Source organism: Homarus americanus, unplaced genomic scaffold (assembly GCF_018991925.1).
Source record: "Homarus americanus isolate GMGI-L3 unplaced genomic scaffold, GMGI_Hamer_2.0 scaffold42391, whole genome shotgun sequence".
NCBI lineage: Eukaryota > Metazoa > Arthropoda > Malacostraca > Decapoda > Nephropidae > Homarus > Homarus americanus.
Window position 1 is genome coordinate 455,912 of NW_024744462.1, and position 16,589 is coordinate 472,500.

Below are 16,589 nucleotides of genomic sequence, written 5' to 3' on the forward strand. Positions count from 1 at the left end.
GGGGAGGAGAGAGAGAGAGAGAGAGACGGAAGGAGAGAGAGATTGGACGAGAGGCACAAGTACACTACAGATGTGCTGAGAGGGGGAGAGGAAGAGAAAAGAAACAGGGTAGGAAAGAGGTGGAGAGAGAGAGAGAGTGGAAAGGAAGAGTCATTACAGCACGTAGAAACAAGAGGAGAGACAAAAGCGGTAAAAAGAAAGTAGAAATTACAATTACCTAAACAAGTAGATAATTGATAAACAAGTGGGCAGGTAGATAATAAGGTAGATAGACAAATATAGAAAAAAAATGGATAAATAGAAAGATAAACAAACTGATAGGTATATAGTGAAAAATATAAGTAGATTAGGGAAATAGGTAGATTGATACGCAAGACCCTAGATAGGTTAGTGTAGGTAGGTCGATAGGTAGGTGTAGGTAGGAATTCGTGGGTAGACAGGTAGATGTACTGTACAATATAATTAATGATCACTTAAGGTAGGTAGGTTTTTCTAACACCCCACGCGAGTAGAGTATCGCGTGACGTAGCTGCGCGCACACACACACACACACACCTCTCTCTCTCTCTCTCTCTCTCTCTCTCAAATTGAAAAGAATATATCAAGGGAGAGGAGGAGAAAGGGGCGACAAGGCCACCACTCTAACACACAGACAGACAAGATCCTTCTAAAGTCCTCTGAATTACACCCAGGAAGACAGCAGTAAGTGTCTAGAGGGGAGAAGGGGGGGAAGGGGAAGAGGAGAGGCGAGTAAAGGGGGAAGTAGAGGAAAGAAGGAGGAAGGGGGGAAGAGGGAATGTATAGGGGGAAGAAGGAAAGGTGGAGAAGAGTGAGGACGGGAGGGATGGAGGGAGTGGTGACGGAGGAATGAGGTACGGACGGAGGGACGGAGGAGTGAGGGACAGAGGGAGGGAAGGGGGGGGACTATCCTTCAGGGGCGGTGGGTCAACGAACCTTGAAAATGTGACAAAGGACAACTCAGGCAGCGACCCGGGGGAGAGGAAAATATTTACTGAGTGTTGGACCACGACGGAGGAGGAGAGGAAGAGGAAGAGGGAAGAGGAGGAGGAGGAAAAAGAGGAGGAGGAGGAGAAGAAGAAGGAAAAGGAAAAAAAGGAGAGCGAAGGGGGAAGAGGTGAAGGAGGAAAAAGAAGAAGAGGAGGAGAGCGAAGGGGGAGGGGGAGAAGAAGAAGAAGAAGGAAGAGGAGGAGAGCGAAGGAGGAGGAGAAGAAGAAGGAAGGCGAGAAGGAAGGAGAAGAACAAGGAGGATGAGGACGAGTGGAGGAGGAGGACAAAGAGGGGAAGAAGGATAAGAAGGACATGGAGGAAGAGAAGAAAAAAGAAGAAATTGAATTGCAGGAAAAATATGTAAAGTTAAAACACAAACTTCTACTACATAAGAAAAAAAATGAAACACATTTTTACAGGTATATGTTTAAAAGGAAAGTCCTCTTCGATTTTTTTTTTTTTTTTTAAGTTTTCAAAAGTTCCCATAAATTCATAACCCCTTTTCGGAAAATAAGTCAAAAGATATTAGCGTTCTCCCCTCGTTTTGGAGTGAAATATACGAGAATTTCCCCTCTTTTTTTGTGTGTGTGTTGTCTGTCTGTGTCCTGCCAATGAAAATACAGAATTGTTGCATGTATGAAAAATTATTGGACCTGGGTGCCACTCGCTACCGCCTGATTGAAAGCCAGTTTTTCAGAGATATTTACAGAGATAAAAAAAAATTGTGGAATAATATTTATCCCGGACAAATCAAATAAGCCAATTGAAAAACTAAATTAAACACAAGTTGCAATGGCGAACGGCGAGCGACAGCCATTGAGGTTTTGGCGGTGTTTTTTTTTTCTTTAGTCTTTTATGTTGTGTTTTTGGGGGGGTGGGGTGAAGACGTTATTCCCTCTTACTCCTCTTCTCCTCTTCCCTTTCCTTCTCCTCTTCTCCTCTTCTCCCTCTTCCTCCCCGCTCATAAAATTCACACCTTATCTTACTGGGTAGCGAATTGGGCAATGTATATCCATTCACTTTTCCCTCTTCCTTCTCCTTCCCCCCATTCCTCCCCTCATCATCTTCCCTCACCTCATGACGCCCACACTCTGAGGGGAAGGGGGAGTATTTATCCATTTCCCCCTCTCCACCCCTCCTTGTCCTCCCGTTCCCTTTGTCCTAACACCCACCCTTTGTAGTACGTGTGTGTGTGTGTGTGTTTACGTGGATGTACGTACAATATTTACACTTGTACTCACACAGAGGGAAGAACAGGTCCTTGTATATGCATGGTACAAGGTGCTGAAAGAGAGAGAGAGAGAGAGAGAGAGAGAGAGAGAGAGAGAGCAGTGAGTGGGAACCAATTGAACAGAACGACAGGCGTGGACAGATAGAAGCGACACTGACACATAAAGATAGACAGTTAGGAGAGACAGAGAGACACATACAAGCTGCTGATGGACTGAGAGACATCGACAGGTATATAGGAATTACAGAATGACAGACATTAAACTATAGTGATGGCAGGTTAATGAAGCTATTGATGGTGTGTTATAAGAGAGAGTCACTCAGGTAAATTGAAAGAAGTTAGTACAGACGAGGGAAATTTTCCGTCAGGTGGTAATGTAAGTAAACACACATCTGGCTGGCTGGTGTGTGGGCAGTCACATGTAGATTGGAAAAATGAGACAGACAATCAAATAACGAAACAGACACAGACAGACACGTCTCAAAACACACACACACACACACACACATCTCAACAGACAGACAGACACACACACAGAGCTTCATATACCATCATACCCAGAAGGCCACCCAAATCCTGCATATATAAACACATTGCAGCGGACAGACAGCCGAAGACCCAGTAAATTCTCTTCTTCAGATACCTAATAAATTTTTCTGTCATATTCCAAGCGAAGGAAGAACAATTTCCTCACGTTTTAGGAGTGTGAGATGGAGGGGAGGGGGGGGAGACAGACATTGGAAATGGGGAGGAGGAAGAGTGGAAGAGTGGGGTGGAAAGGAGGAGGAGGAGGAGGAGGAGGAAGTATAGAGGAATTGAGTTATGAAGGAAGAAGTGGAGGAAGATAGAGGAGGAGGAATTAGTAGATGGCGATTGAGAAGAGGAAGGGGAGGATGAGGTGAATTGGTTGAAATGACGAGGAGGAAGGAAGGAAGGAAGGATGAATGGGTGAAGATGAGAAGGAGGAAGAGGAGGAGAAAGAGGGATGGGTGGTGAAAAGATGAGAAAGAAATGGATTGAAAGGGAGAGGAGGAGAGAACACAGGTAAGGTTAAGATGATGTGGACGAAGAAGAGAGATGAGTGAAAAATAGAGAAGAATAAACATAAATGGAAAAGAAGAGAAAGATGGAGGGAAAGAGGAATGGATGGTGAAAGAGGAAAGAGAAAAAAATAGAATGAAATAGGGACAAATGGGCACCAAATAGGCATAAATAGGAGGTTACAATTAATAGGAAGAGAGAAATAAAAATTGGGTAGATATGAGGAACTAGAAGATCAAGAAGAAGGAATTGGTGAGAATTGGGAGAGAAATAAAGACAAATAGATAAAGAGAGAGGGGAGATGGAAGGAGAGAATAAGGAGACAGCGTGATAATGAGAGGACATAAGGAGTATAGAAGAGAGGCTATTTAGAGTATAATGACCACCATTAAGCCAGGTAGCCATAAGCCTTCACCACCACCACTGTAAACTTTGATCACACTGGAATAGATTAGAAAGGAGAGATAGAGAGAGAAAGAGAGGGATAGAGAAAGGTGCGAAGAAAGAGATGTAGAAAGAGAGATTAAGATAGAAAGAGAGAGAGAAAACTAAATACATAGAAAATTAAATCAAACTAATAAATTCATAACATTACCGAAATCACCAGTCAATTCACTCACCTGTGTCAGCAAGTCAGGTCAGACATTCATTCACCTGTTGTAATTACTATGGCCACACTGACGAGACAACAGCGTGTAATATACTTATACCCCTTGAGTGTGTGTGTGTGTGTGGCGAGAAAATATGGGCTATACACCTCGAATATTTTATCCGTGGCACTAAATCTTCCGACCAGTAATATTATCTTCAGTTCAGAATCGTGCGCGGGTGTGATTCAGAATCTCAAATACACGGGCGAAATTTTTGAATCCGACAGTCAATTCGAATCGTGCAATAAAATAGAAACTGAAGGTGTATGTATGTGTTCAGTTTATTATTGTAAGAATTTTGGTTTAGTTTGATTTGCTTAGGTTAGGTTAGATTAGATTAATAACTTGGTATAATCCCTCTACAGTGTTAAATATTCTAAGTTAACCCATCAGTTATTGGAGATATATTGAGAGAATGAACAAACACAGAATCGTCAAACACTTTTCCAATTCTGAATCGCAAAAAACAATCTGGCACGCATTATCTTGTATCCTTCAATAAATTCGTGTCTTTCAATGATATCAATCTTACTCTCATCTTATCCTATGTATATCTCTTAAATATCTTCGAACATTCGTGTTATTTTCCAATTCAGAATCGTAGTCGCTTGGTACAGAATTACAAAAAAAATGGAAAAATTATCATGAATACTGTTTGTGGTTGCTTTCAGAGATAGATTACAACATAAGGGCCTGATTCTGAATTACGGAAAAAAAAACACGGGAATAATCGTGAATCCGGTGGGAGGTTGCATCCGGCAATAAATCTCGCGTTAAGAACACTCAGGAGATGCACTCAAGCCTAAGTTATGACCTGTTTCACAAAAAGCTCAGAAGCCTTGACAAGAGGCAATTTATAAGTCCTATTTCGGGCGGTAACACACAACAGCTAAGCCTGCCAGAAATAACTATTTATCCTTCTGTTACTGAGGTGAGTGTAAGGGAAGTTAGGTCCGCTCATTTGGTGGTGATATATCGCGGTCTCCAAGCTGTCTGTCTTTGTGTGTTACTATTATACCGTTGTCTAAGTATTTTGGAAGGTATGATGAATATGACGTCACTCTCTCTATTTCCTGTTTATTATCTCTTTGTGGTGAGAGAAATAATAGAGAGACAGAGACAGTAATGTAGAGTAACCCACATAGTCCACAAATACCCTGATACAAGTGGGTTTTAAGAGAGAGAGAGAGAGAGAGAGAGAGAGAGAGAGAGACCCTTTTATAATTGGATTAATCAGACTTAACAATTAGGCCATGAATAACCAAACACACAGGGATTTACAGCCATATTTCTGCCCCACATCACAAATTATATATAATAATATTTTTTTTTTTAACCCATTATGACCTGGAATTCTCAACCGTGTGGAGACGTCGCCGAGATCCTTTACCAATCAAGTAATCGTTTCCTCGGAATAATATTTTTTGTCCATTTTTTTTTCGACTGTAACATTTAAGTGTTGGAAAGCCACAGTAATCGGTATTCATATATCACCCTGAGCAGGTCATTCGTTGCCGAGTTAATGAACTGATAAATCAAGGTGATAAATGGAGCCGAGCTGTGTGATAGAGAGCTCCTGAGAAAGTCGTGCAGGTGTGTGAGGTGAGGCAGGTGGAAAGGAGGTGAGGGGGAGGGGGGGGGTTGTTGTACTCTGACAGGGGGAAGGAAGGGGGGGAGGGGATTTATCTTTTTCTCTTATACGTCTAGTAAAGGTTGTCTTCTTTTGCTTTCTGTATATTGGTCTCTTTACTGTTTCTTCTTTTTCTTCTTTCGTTCTTATTTTCCTTCTTTTTTTCTTTTATTCTGTTTCCTTCCTTTTTTCTTCTTGTTCATGTTTTTTTTTCCTTTCCTTTCCTCTCCTTTCTTCTCCTTTTTCTTCTTTCTTCTTTGTGTCGTTCCCTTCTTCTTCTTCCATTATCACTATCATTTTCCATCACCACCCTCATCTACATCAACCAGTACCCTTACTCTTTTATATACTCATCATCATCATCATCATCATCATAAGCAACTCCCTCCATCACCTACTACAACACCATCACCACCACCACCACCCTCAACATCAACTAAAACACAATACCATCATCACCATAACCACCACCACCATCATCCACCCTCAGCATCAACTAAACCACAATACCATCATCCAACACAGCCCCACCACCACCACCACCATCATCTAACACAGCACCATCACCACCATCATCTAACACAGCACCATCACCACCATCATCTAACACAGCACCATCATCACTATCATCCAACACAACACCATCATCACCTCCTCACCACCACCAGCGTCACCAACAATAGACCCATCTCACATGAGGTTGGATATTCTTATGTTTATCCCGAGGTCCTCCTTGATGCCTGCGTGAGACGTCGGGTCGTGTCGGCAGGAGATAAGCACCGTTAATGACAGCCTCAAGCCATCGCAGAATCCTACATTGCATTAGGTCCTCTCCTGATGGTGATGACATCGCCTGGCGTGACAGTCGCTTCGCTCGTGCTGGCGGCGTTAGCTATAATGATTGTGTGTGTGTGTGTGTCATCTGTGTGTGTGAGGGTGGTACTGTACGTGAGGTTGTTTAGTGTCTATGTCTCGCTGTGTCTCGCTATGTCTCGCTGTGTCTCGTCATGGTGTTTGGTCGTGGTATGTGGTGATTGACGGTGATTTGTGGAGGTTTACAGGGAGTCATGGTGATTGACAGTCTTGGTTCTAAAGTGGTTTGTGAAATTCTAGGCTGCCGCTTATTCAACCTGTTGACCTATCATAACTCCGTCCCCTAACAACAAATTAATGACCTTTCAATTCTGACCTCTCACGCCCTCGACCCCTGACCCCTGACCCCTATTCCTCAGTAACACAGAGCCAGGCAAGCCCACACGACACATCGCATCAAATAGAATTTTGTCTGAAATGAGGAACGAGCGTGGGTGACGTGATGGGGGGGAGAAGGGGTGCAACAATCCCAGGTGAGCTGACGGTGTCATTGCACAAGGGGGGGGGAGGGGGAAAGGGAGGGGATTTGCAGCAGTTCCATATGAATCTTGTTCTCATTAAACAACTCTGGGGGGATAAGGGAAGGGGTGGCTGCAACCATTAGAAGGTGAACGTCTGTTGTTGTTCCAAAAGTTAGGGAATACTCCTCTTCCTCTCCTTCCTCTCTTTCCCTCTTCCCTCCCTCCTCCCTTCCCAATTTTTCTCTCACTATCTACGTTTTCCTCGAACTTCTTGGCCACAGAATACGGTGTGAGGACGTATCTCTCCCTTACCTTGACTGGACAACACCAAGTTTACTCTTTAAAGTTCCTCAGTCACGGAATCAAGTACACGAACCATCCATCGTCTGTTGCCGTGCGTGTATGACTGTGGCTGTTGTAAAGTTATCAAGATATACCACACACACACACACACACACACACACACACACACACACACACACACATTCAAATAACAATTCTTTGGAAGTTTCATTCTCGGTGAAATTCAATTTAATCCGGTCAGATTCTTCAAGGACGGAATAGGCTTGTCCAGGGAGGATATTGGCCGGCCAAGATTCGCCTCCCTCCGTCAGAATATCTACTCCGCCGCAGGATATTGTGTCTCTTCGGTTCCTGCCTTCGGGATACGCCACTTTCACTTGGCTGGATAGTCCAACTAAGTCCTTCCGAATCCTCCAGGGTTTTCTTGGGGTCCTGCAGCGTCTTTCTTGATCTTCCTAGGGTGCTGCTGGGGCCTTTATTCAAATCAATTATCTAAGGTCTTGGTCGTCACGTGTAATCTTACTTGACTCTTGGTATATTTTCACAACACAATCTCTGTTACCATTACCTTGAAGCAGAAAAAAAAGGACATCCATGGTAGTATGTAAGCATGCAAGAGAACTAAACCTAATATTTAGATATTGTCATTTTGTGAACTAATAATGATATTTTATTTACCTCATGAAACATTCTCTCTACAGTAAACTAACCAGGTGATTCTTTTTGCCCTACAGAACGTCAGGTGGAGGAGATCACCTTCAGGGGCCGTGAGTACCTTTGGTGGGACCTACGCAGGACTGGTGGTCAGCCCCTCGCATCTCAGAGTGACCAGCTCTCCTTCTCCTTCAAGACCAGACATCCTGCAGGCGTCCTCTTCTTCTCCGGTAGGTGCAGGAGTGCTCTTAGTCCTCCTCTTTGAAGCGTCTCACAGACATGGTAGACATTTTTATATCCTATTCCTAAAGATGTTCTAAAATATCTTTAACGTGAAGGAGCTTTATACTGTACGTAGGCTGAACGAGACAAAGGGACTACCACACACCAACTGTAAATTATGACATATGATTTAACCTTTTCTCTTAATATAAACCTAGTAATGACACTGACGAAGAGCGCTGTCAATTACACTTTTATTTCCAAAGAATAAAATTCATAGTATTAACCTCCGACCTACTGTAGGCGGCGGCGACGGTGGCGGGCTCGTATGAAAATTGACTACTTGCGTCATAACCTGCAGATGTCTTTTGTTATACCAAGTTTTTCTTCTGGTTAGATAATCAATTGTCATCACTGTAGTGTAGAAAATAAAGAAGACCGCGACCTAAATTTTGTCATTTGCTCAATTACATCACATCCGGAAGCTTGTGTTGAAAGAGCATTAGAGTTCGATAATAAAATGATTAACTGTCATCTTCTTTTTTGGGGGGTATTAATGAATGTTGCTGCGTTATTGGCTGATAGAATTATTTTATTGTTGCTTTGAATGTGTTGTTGACCTTTACACCGTGACCTAGAATTTGACCTTCTAGATTTAACTTGAAATTTATTGGAACGGACGAGTAATTCCCAGGACTGTTAGGTTTTACGTTTTTTCTGTTCTAATTCTTCCTTCCTCCTCTTCCTCCTCCTCTTCATCCTCCTCCTCTTCTTCTTCCTGCTCCTCTTCTTCTTCCTTCTCCTCCTCCCTCTCCTCCTTGTCCTCCTCAGTTTTTACTCCTTTCTTCTTTGTCTCCTGAACCATCCAAATCTGCACTTCACATTCTTTCAATCACCTTCCTCTCTTCCTCAACCATATTCTCTCTCCCATCCATCCCCATTCTCATCTATCTACCCACTACACCACCCCCCTGATAATAACCTTCTTACCCTCTTACCTATTCCACCCATCCCATCCCTACAGAATGAGATATAACTCACCCAGAATACCCAACTCAGATCCCACCCACTCCCCTCCTTAATCCCCCTCCTCCCATTCCGCATTATTCACCATTACCCATTCATGTGGGAGTCTCAGCGGACACACACACACCACTGCCGTCCCCTGACTTTGCTCGATATAGCAGAAACAGTCAATGTAGCAGCCGGGAGGAAAGCGAGGTTCATCAGATTATCAGTCATTCAGTCCCAAGTATAGAAACGCTATTTCTGCCGATTAGACTTTGGGAACACACGGCGGCGAGACGACGAATAGCCACTGATGTTAGAGATGCATTAGGTGGAGTCTCTCTCTCTCTCTCTCTCTCTCTCTCTCTCTGTCTCTCTCTCGTTTAAATGTGACGGAGTAAGAAAATGTAAATAGAGATTAAAAACAAACTTGAAAGTAAAAAATAAAACAAACATCAACAAACGCAGAGAAGAAGAAGAAGAAGAAGAAGAAGAAGAAGAAGAAGAAGAAGAAGAAGAAGAAGAAGAAGAAGAAGAAGAAGAAGAAGAAGAAGAAGAAGAAGAAGAAGAAGAAGAAGAAGAAGAAGAAGAAAGAAGAAGAAAGAAGAAGAAGAAAGAAGAAGAAGAAGAAGAAGAAGAAGAAGAAGAAGAAGAAAGAAGAAGAAGAAGAAGAAGAAGAAGAAGAAGAAGAAGAAGAAGAAGAAGAAGAAGAAGAAGAAGAAGAAGAAGAAGAAGAAGAAGAAGAAGAAGAAGAAGAAGAAGAAGAAGAAGAAGAAGAAGAAGAAGAAGAAGAAGAAGAAGAAGAAGAAATTACTCTTTATAAGATGAGAGAATTAAATTAAAGAAAACGGAAACTTGCCAAGATACAAAAGAAGTAATTGAAGATAATCCATATCCTCATTATACCCGCCTTCTACTGTACCCTCAGAGGATGTCCCACAGAAGGTACAGAATTCATAGACTGTACAAATTATCTCCACCACCTCTATTATGCTGTCTGTAGTCGTTCGCTGAGCTAGAATCCGGATTCATTTAGATTTCAGTCTTAATTTGGGCTGTGTTTAGTGAGTCAAGTTCTTGTCCCTTTCTGACCTGACTGATGTTTGTTGGGTTTTTGTACGCGAGGGATTTTTTTTTTTCTAGTGTGGTATAGATTGCGTTAAAAGCACGTTAAAACTGTACGGTAAGTCAGGGTGTTATTTATGATCAGTTACAAAACAATTAACGCAAGCATCTGCAAAATCCTTTATTCCCGAAAATCCGTTATTCCAGAGCATCCGTTATTCCCGAAAATCCGTTATTTCAGAAAATCCGTTATTCACAAAAATCCGTTATTCCAAAGCATCCGTTATTCCAGAAAATCCGTTATTCCAGAGATGGTTGATTGATATTGAAAAACGATAATGGATTTGACATCTTAGTTCGTAGATGAGTTTATTGCGATGGCCATGAAACAACCTCTGATTGGTAAAGTATTTATTTAATGGATTACCTGAAGATTAGACACCCTAGCTTATTTCAACCTGACTATTAACCCCCCCCCCCTCCCCAATCCTACCTGGGGGGTTAAGTTAGGTTAAGTTAAGCTACTGTTATGGTGATCAATCCTGTGGAAAGGCAGGAATGCAGGAAATCATATTGAAGAGAATAAAATATAAAAAGTAGACGAAGAGGAAATAAAGAAAAAAGAAAAAGAAAGAAAATGAATGAAAAAAAAATAAAGGAAAAGGAGGAGGAAAGAAGAATATGAAAGTAAGAAATCAAAAAGAAGGAAAAGAACAACATAAGAAAAACGAAGTAGAAAAGGGGAAGGAAGGAAGGAAGGAAGGAAGGAAGGAAGGAGAGAGAGAGAGAGATAAAATCCTTGTTGTACCTCCACTCGGGAAGACAAGGAGAGGTTGTAAGATGATAGTTTACCTTAGAGGAGAAACTTTGGCTGTAGAGGGTATCGTGTAATAATCTTCCTCTTCCTCCTCTTCTCCTACTCTTCCTCCTCTTCTCCTCCTCCTCATAAAAGGAAAAAAAGAAGTGGAGGTGATGTTGAGGAGGTGAAAGAAAATAACAACTGTGGGAATTCTTGCTGACGGGTCTTGAAACACAAACACACACACACACACACACACACACACACTCACGCACGCACGCACACACACACGCACGCACACACACACACACACACGCACACACACACACACACACTCGCTCTCTCTCTCTTCCAACAGTAGATGCAAGCAGTCTCTTCCTCCTCCTCCTCCTCCTCCTCCTTCTCTTCCTTCTTCCTTTTCCACCCCCTTTTCTTTCTTCCTTTTCCTCTTCCTCCTTCTCCTCCTCATCCTTCTCCTCTTTTTCTTCTTCTCCTCCTCTTCCTCCTCCACCTTCACTTCTTCCTTCTCTTCCTCCTCTCCTCCTCCTTCTTCACCTGCTAACGCCGTACAACATCCAGTAAATCCTCGTCTCAACAGGTCGTATCTCCTTGCAAGTCCAACAAGTCTTGCTCTGCTCACCCTGTCGCATCTCCCCCACGTCCAACCTTCATCCTCTGGAGTTCCTTGGATTTATTTTTACGTCATTACTCCTGATTTTCTCTCCAGGACTTTTTTTTTTTTACTGGGATTTTATTTTTTATTATTTTTTTTGTGGTGATTCTAAATGTCCGTCTCTTGCCTTTTCTCAACACAAGAATATAATGACTTGAGATTTTTTTTTTAATGGTGTGCTGTTTTGTATTAGGCCAAGTGTGTATTCTGTTTCTTGGTACAGAGAAACAGACTGAGATAGAGATAAAGATGGAATTAAACGAGCGAGAAATATAATTAACACACCTTCCCCCTCCTCTTCTCTCTCCTACAGGTGATGGTAAGGACTACATCAACATGGCTCTTCGTGAGGGAGGTGTTCTGGTGACCCTTGACATGGGTGGTGACCCTCTTAAGGTCACCGTCAGACCCGACAACGTCCGCTTCGATGACAACCAATGGCACACCGTTAGCGTCCACAGGGCCGTCAAAGAGGTGGGTACCGGTGATGTGTTGTGAGTTGTTCTTTTTGAGTCGGGATGCTTTTTTGAGTAATTTTTTTGAGTTAGTGTTTTTTTTTTTAGTCTTGATGGTACTTTATTTTTTAGTTCTGATTCTATTTTATTTTTAGTCTTAATGCGTTTATTTGAGTCGTTTTTGTTTTCTTGAATCACGATATTGTTATTTTTGTTAGTCTTATGTTATTGTTTTGGACTCGAGTGTTTTTTATTAAGTCTTGATGCTATTACCGAGTCTTGCTTCCTCTACCGTGTTGTATCTTTGAGTCTCAAGAGCATCCGTCTCAAGTGACTCGAGGAACCGCAGGAGAGATGAACCGCTCGCTCATTCAGACATAAATTCCAAAAACATCAGAAAACATCAGAAAATAAGAGTAAATAAATGAGTTTATTTGAATTTATGTAGAGATTAAATTGGTTAGTTGTGATTGGCTTTTATTTTGAATTTATGTAAGTTATAGGTAGTAAAGGAAGAAAGGAATTATGTGTAAGAGGAGAGTTATATTAAATAGCTTATGTGAATCTGTACGCTGTATGGATGAGATGAATAAACCTGTTTTTTACTGTGGCTGAGGTGTGTATGTGTGTCTGTCTGTCTGTCTGTCTTTCTGTGTCTGTATATGTAAGACTTTAAGCCTCTATAAAGACATGACAGTTTCAGAGAGGTGATTAAAGCATAATTACATCAGACCCTTTACCTTATGTAATGCCCAACACAGGGAAATAGAGTCGTACAAGAAAGAAGAATGAAGAGGTGGGTTGAGTATCGTGGCTTTCATTATAGTGTAGTAGAAAAAAAAAAATTTATATAGTCGGTGGGAAGTCGAGAGGAAAAGTTCTGGTAACCTTATCTTGAATACTGGAGCTGTATATGGGAATGAGTGTTGAGAGGAGAGAGAAGCATTCCTGAGAGAGTAGAAAGAGATGAGGAGCCTGGAGTGAGAGGGGTAGTGAGAGGGAAAGAGGGAAGTGTGTGTGTGTAACCCATAGGTCAAGAGAGAGCAATTCAAGTTCAGAAAATGAATGTTGTTTTGATGGCAGTAAAGTAAAGTACTTGGAGGATATGTTACTACCTGAATGGGGAAGAAATGGGGAGATGGGGAAGATATAGAGAGGGAGAAAGGGTGAGAGTAGTAAATAATAACAAAATATGGAAGAAGGGAGAAGAAGAATATAGAGAGAGGTGACAATAACTGGAGGAGAAAGAAAGTAAAGGAAAAATTGCATCGTAAATACACAGAGAGAGCCATCACAGTACAATATTGAAGGAGGGAAATTGCTGTGGAGAATATTGATGATTGATGAGTTTATTGTACACGAGTCAACGCTTGCCTGGGTGGTTGGGCGTGATTGAATGACTCTACCTTCCACTCCATCCATCCATCAAAAACAGTCATTCGTCAATCCATATATGCGGTCGTTATCAATTTATCCAACCATTCTTTCATTGTCCATTCCATTTTTTTTTCATTAGTTTATTCATCTATTCTTCATTCATTTTTTTTTCATTCATCTATCTGTCCTTCAATCCATCTATCTATCTATCGGTATACAGGAGAAATTAACTTTGCCCACACACACACACACACACACACACACACACACACACACACATACACAGAAAAAGCATTCACGTACACATTTTGAATTCCTTCTCCCTCCCACCCCCTCCTCTTGCTCTCCTCTCTTCTCCTTCATCGTCCCTTCCTTCCTCCCTCCCACCCACCCCTCCTCGCTCTTTCTCTCCTCTCCTTTCCTCTCTCATATTCCTACCTCTCCTACAATATCATATTTCCTACATCCCTCCCTTCCACATACCAACCGAAGAGGAATTTAAAGATTTTATTAAATTGCCTCTATTTATTGCTGCCTATTGATATTTACCTACCCACCCCTCCCCTCACCCCCCCTTTACTACCTCTCACCCCTCATCCCCCCCCACCCCACCCCCTTGCCTGGGCTAAGCTTGGCGTGTTCGGGAGAGGCGAGAAGTTGGGAGGTGGAGGAGTGTGGGGAGAGGGGAGAGGTTAAGGATAGATTGAAGGTGGAAAGAGGGTAGGGATAGGCAGGGAGAGAGGAGGACAGGTAGAAAGAAGGGGAAAGAAAGTGAGAGATGGGATGGCAGCAGAGAAAGTTAGAGGAAGAGACGGGAAAGAGAAAAAAGAGTTGGGTGATGAGAGAAAGGAGAGAGAGAGGGAGGAGGGGTGGGTGAGGAAGGATAGTGAGAAGTAGGGGAAGAAGGAGAGGTAAGGAGAGAGAAATATAAGGAGGAGGGGGAGGAAGGAGAGAGACAGAGAGGTAGGGAGAAGGAGGAGGGAAGTCCTTGAGATTTCCATATTAAAATCTTAAGAGCCACTGTGGGTCATATTGGCAATATCCTGGTATATATAATTTTGTATATCCTGTTTCTATTATGTATATACTAGTAGATTATGTAAGTATATTGCCTTCTTGTGGTATACTCGTGTATTATTATTATTATTATTATTATTATTATTATTATAGTTTTTTTCGGGAATTTTCAATAATTTCGGAATTAAAAGTATTTGGTAGTGGACTGTTCAATAGTTTTTGTCGCTCGCTCTTTTGTGTTATTGTGTGTGTGTTGTATCCCTAGCTTCCTGTACTCCTAACCATCAACTGAGCCAATCTAGGTCATGGTTCATTGCGGAGCAAGTACTCGTCAATCTGAGCAAAAAAAAAAAAAAAAAAAATCCCCCAATGCTTTTACTGTCCCCCTAAAAAATCTGTCAAAATAGAAACCAGATTTACGGATTTACACATCACCAACGACCTAAATCTGCAACTACCACACTATGTAGTTTATCTTGTTAAAGCTGAAAACTGTATTCCTGTCCCTGTTAAATTTCGAGTCAATACACAAGGACAAGTAAACATAGCCAGTGTACACGCTAGGGAGTTGGTGTTGATGTCTTGTTGTATAGCCTGACTGTCTTGGGAAAGGCGAGTCATTCTCCACAGTCTTGTCTAACACCTGACCCCTTCCCCCCTCCCCCTGCCTGGTGTTGAAGGTCGTGTCTTATTATTATTATTATTATTATTATTATTATTATTATTATTATTATTATTATTATTGCTGACCCTCTCTCGTAAAGGATACCCCAATCCACCTTGCTGATAAACTGTGTTGCACTAAGTGGGTATACTTCCTCGTTCACAGTTTATTTCGCAATCTGTACGAAGTTCGTCCCGAATCTGTGCACATTTTTCGGAATATACACAATACGTTTCGGCATTCAGACAATTTATTATATATATTTTTTTTTTAGAGTTCCCGCAATTTATGTTACAATTCGTACTTTTCTGTAGTTTTCCGAATCTGCACACAATTTTCGTCTCAGAAACCTTGCAGATATTTTTGTCTAAATTCGGACGATTTATATTTACGAATTAACACACATTTTGGGGAATATTTTCTTTTTTTTTTGATAATATAAATTTATGTTTGAGAATTGCCACGTAATGTATGATGTTTTTAGAATTCGTTTTTCTTTTATTTTTATTTTGTTTTTCTTGGGGGAGGGTGGGAGTGGGGTTGGTGAGGGGGTTGGTGAGGTGGGAGTGGGGTTGGTGAGGCAGTCTACACCCCACTTGACCCTGTGAGTATTGACCCCTGAGTCAGTGAAGCTCAGGTCTCTTACCTCCTCGTTGACAGATGGACCTGAGGCAGAGACCATGGCATGATTTGGAGGGTGTGTGCGACCGCACACCAGCCACCCACCACCCACCACCCACCCACCAGTCACCCCACCCCGCAGTCACCCCACCCCTTACCTGTTACCCACCTGCCTGTGCCTCACCCTACCATCCACAAATCCACTGCCCATCCTTTCATTCACCCCACCCACTCACACTCACCCACCCCTCCACCCTCTCACCCACCCTCCTGCCCACTCACTCCCTCCTCACTCACTCACTCACCCACCCACCCACTCACCCACCCCACCCCCGCCCCACCCCAGGCCAGACCATATTTCATCCAGGAGGAACATTGGCTATGACCTTCTCATCCATCAACCTCAGACGGCTGGATGACCACTTGCTTGTTAGGTGTGTGTGTGTGTGTGTGTGTGTGTGTGTGTGTGTTGTGTGTGTGTGTGTGTGTGTGTGTGTGTGTGTGTGTGTGTGTGTGTGTGACTGACTTGGTGATGGATGAGATGGAGTGATTAGCTTGACAGATGGATGAAATGGTAGATGATGAATGAGGTGATTGGAATTGGATGAATTAGCCGGATGATGAATGAACTAATGAATGAAGTAACTAAAAAGATGATGTGATATATAAAGTGAAAACAGGAATGAAGTCACAGCAAAAATGTAGAAAAACATCGAATAAAAATACAATGCAAATATTTTTTTTTTTTTAGAAATCAACTTATATAAACTTTTGGTATCTATCTATCTATCTATCTATCTATCTATCTATCTATCTATCTATCTATCTATCTATCTA

At 42.0% G+C, this 16,589-nt stretch overlaps 1 protein-coding gene across 3 annotated transcripts in view; it reads left to right on the forward strand.

Moving 5' to 3' along the window:
* The window catches only part of LOC121877918 (neurexin-1-like), a 106,406-nt gene that overhangs the window by 46,973 nt on the left and 42,844 nt on the right, over positions 1-16,589 (forward strand). For all 3 annotated transcript variants that reach the window (XM_042383876.1, XM_042383878.1, XM_042383877.1), the window contains exons 2-3: positions 7,932-8,081; positions 11,932-12,092. In XM_042383876.1, coding sequence (XP_042239810.1) covers positions 7,932-8,081; positions 11,932-12,092 — 311 coding nt within the window. The remainder of the gene's footprint in view (positions 1-7,931; positions 8,082-11,931; positions 12,093-16,589) is intronic.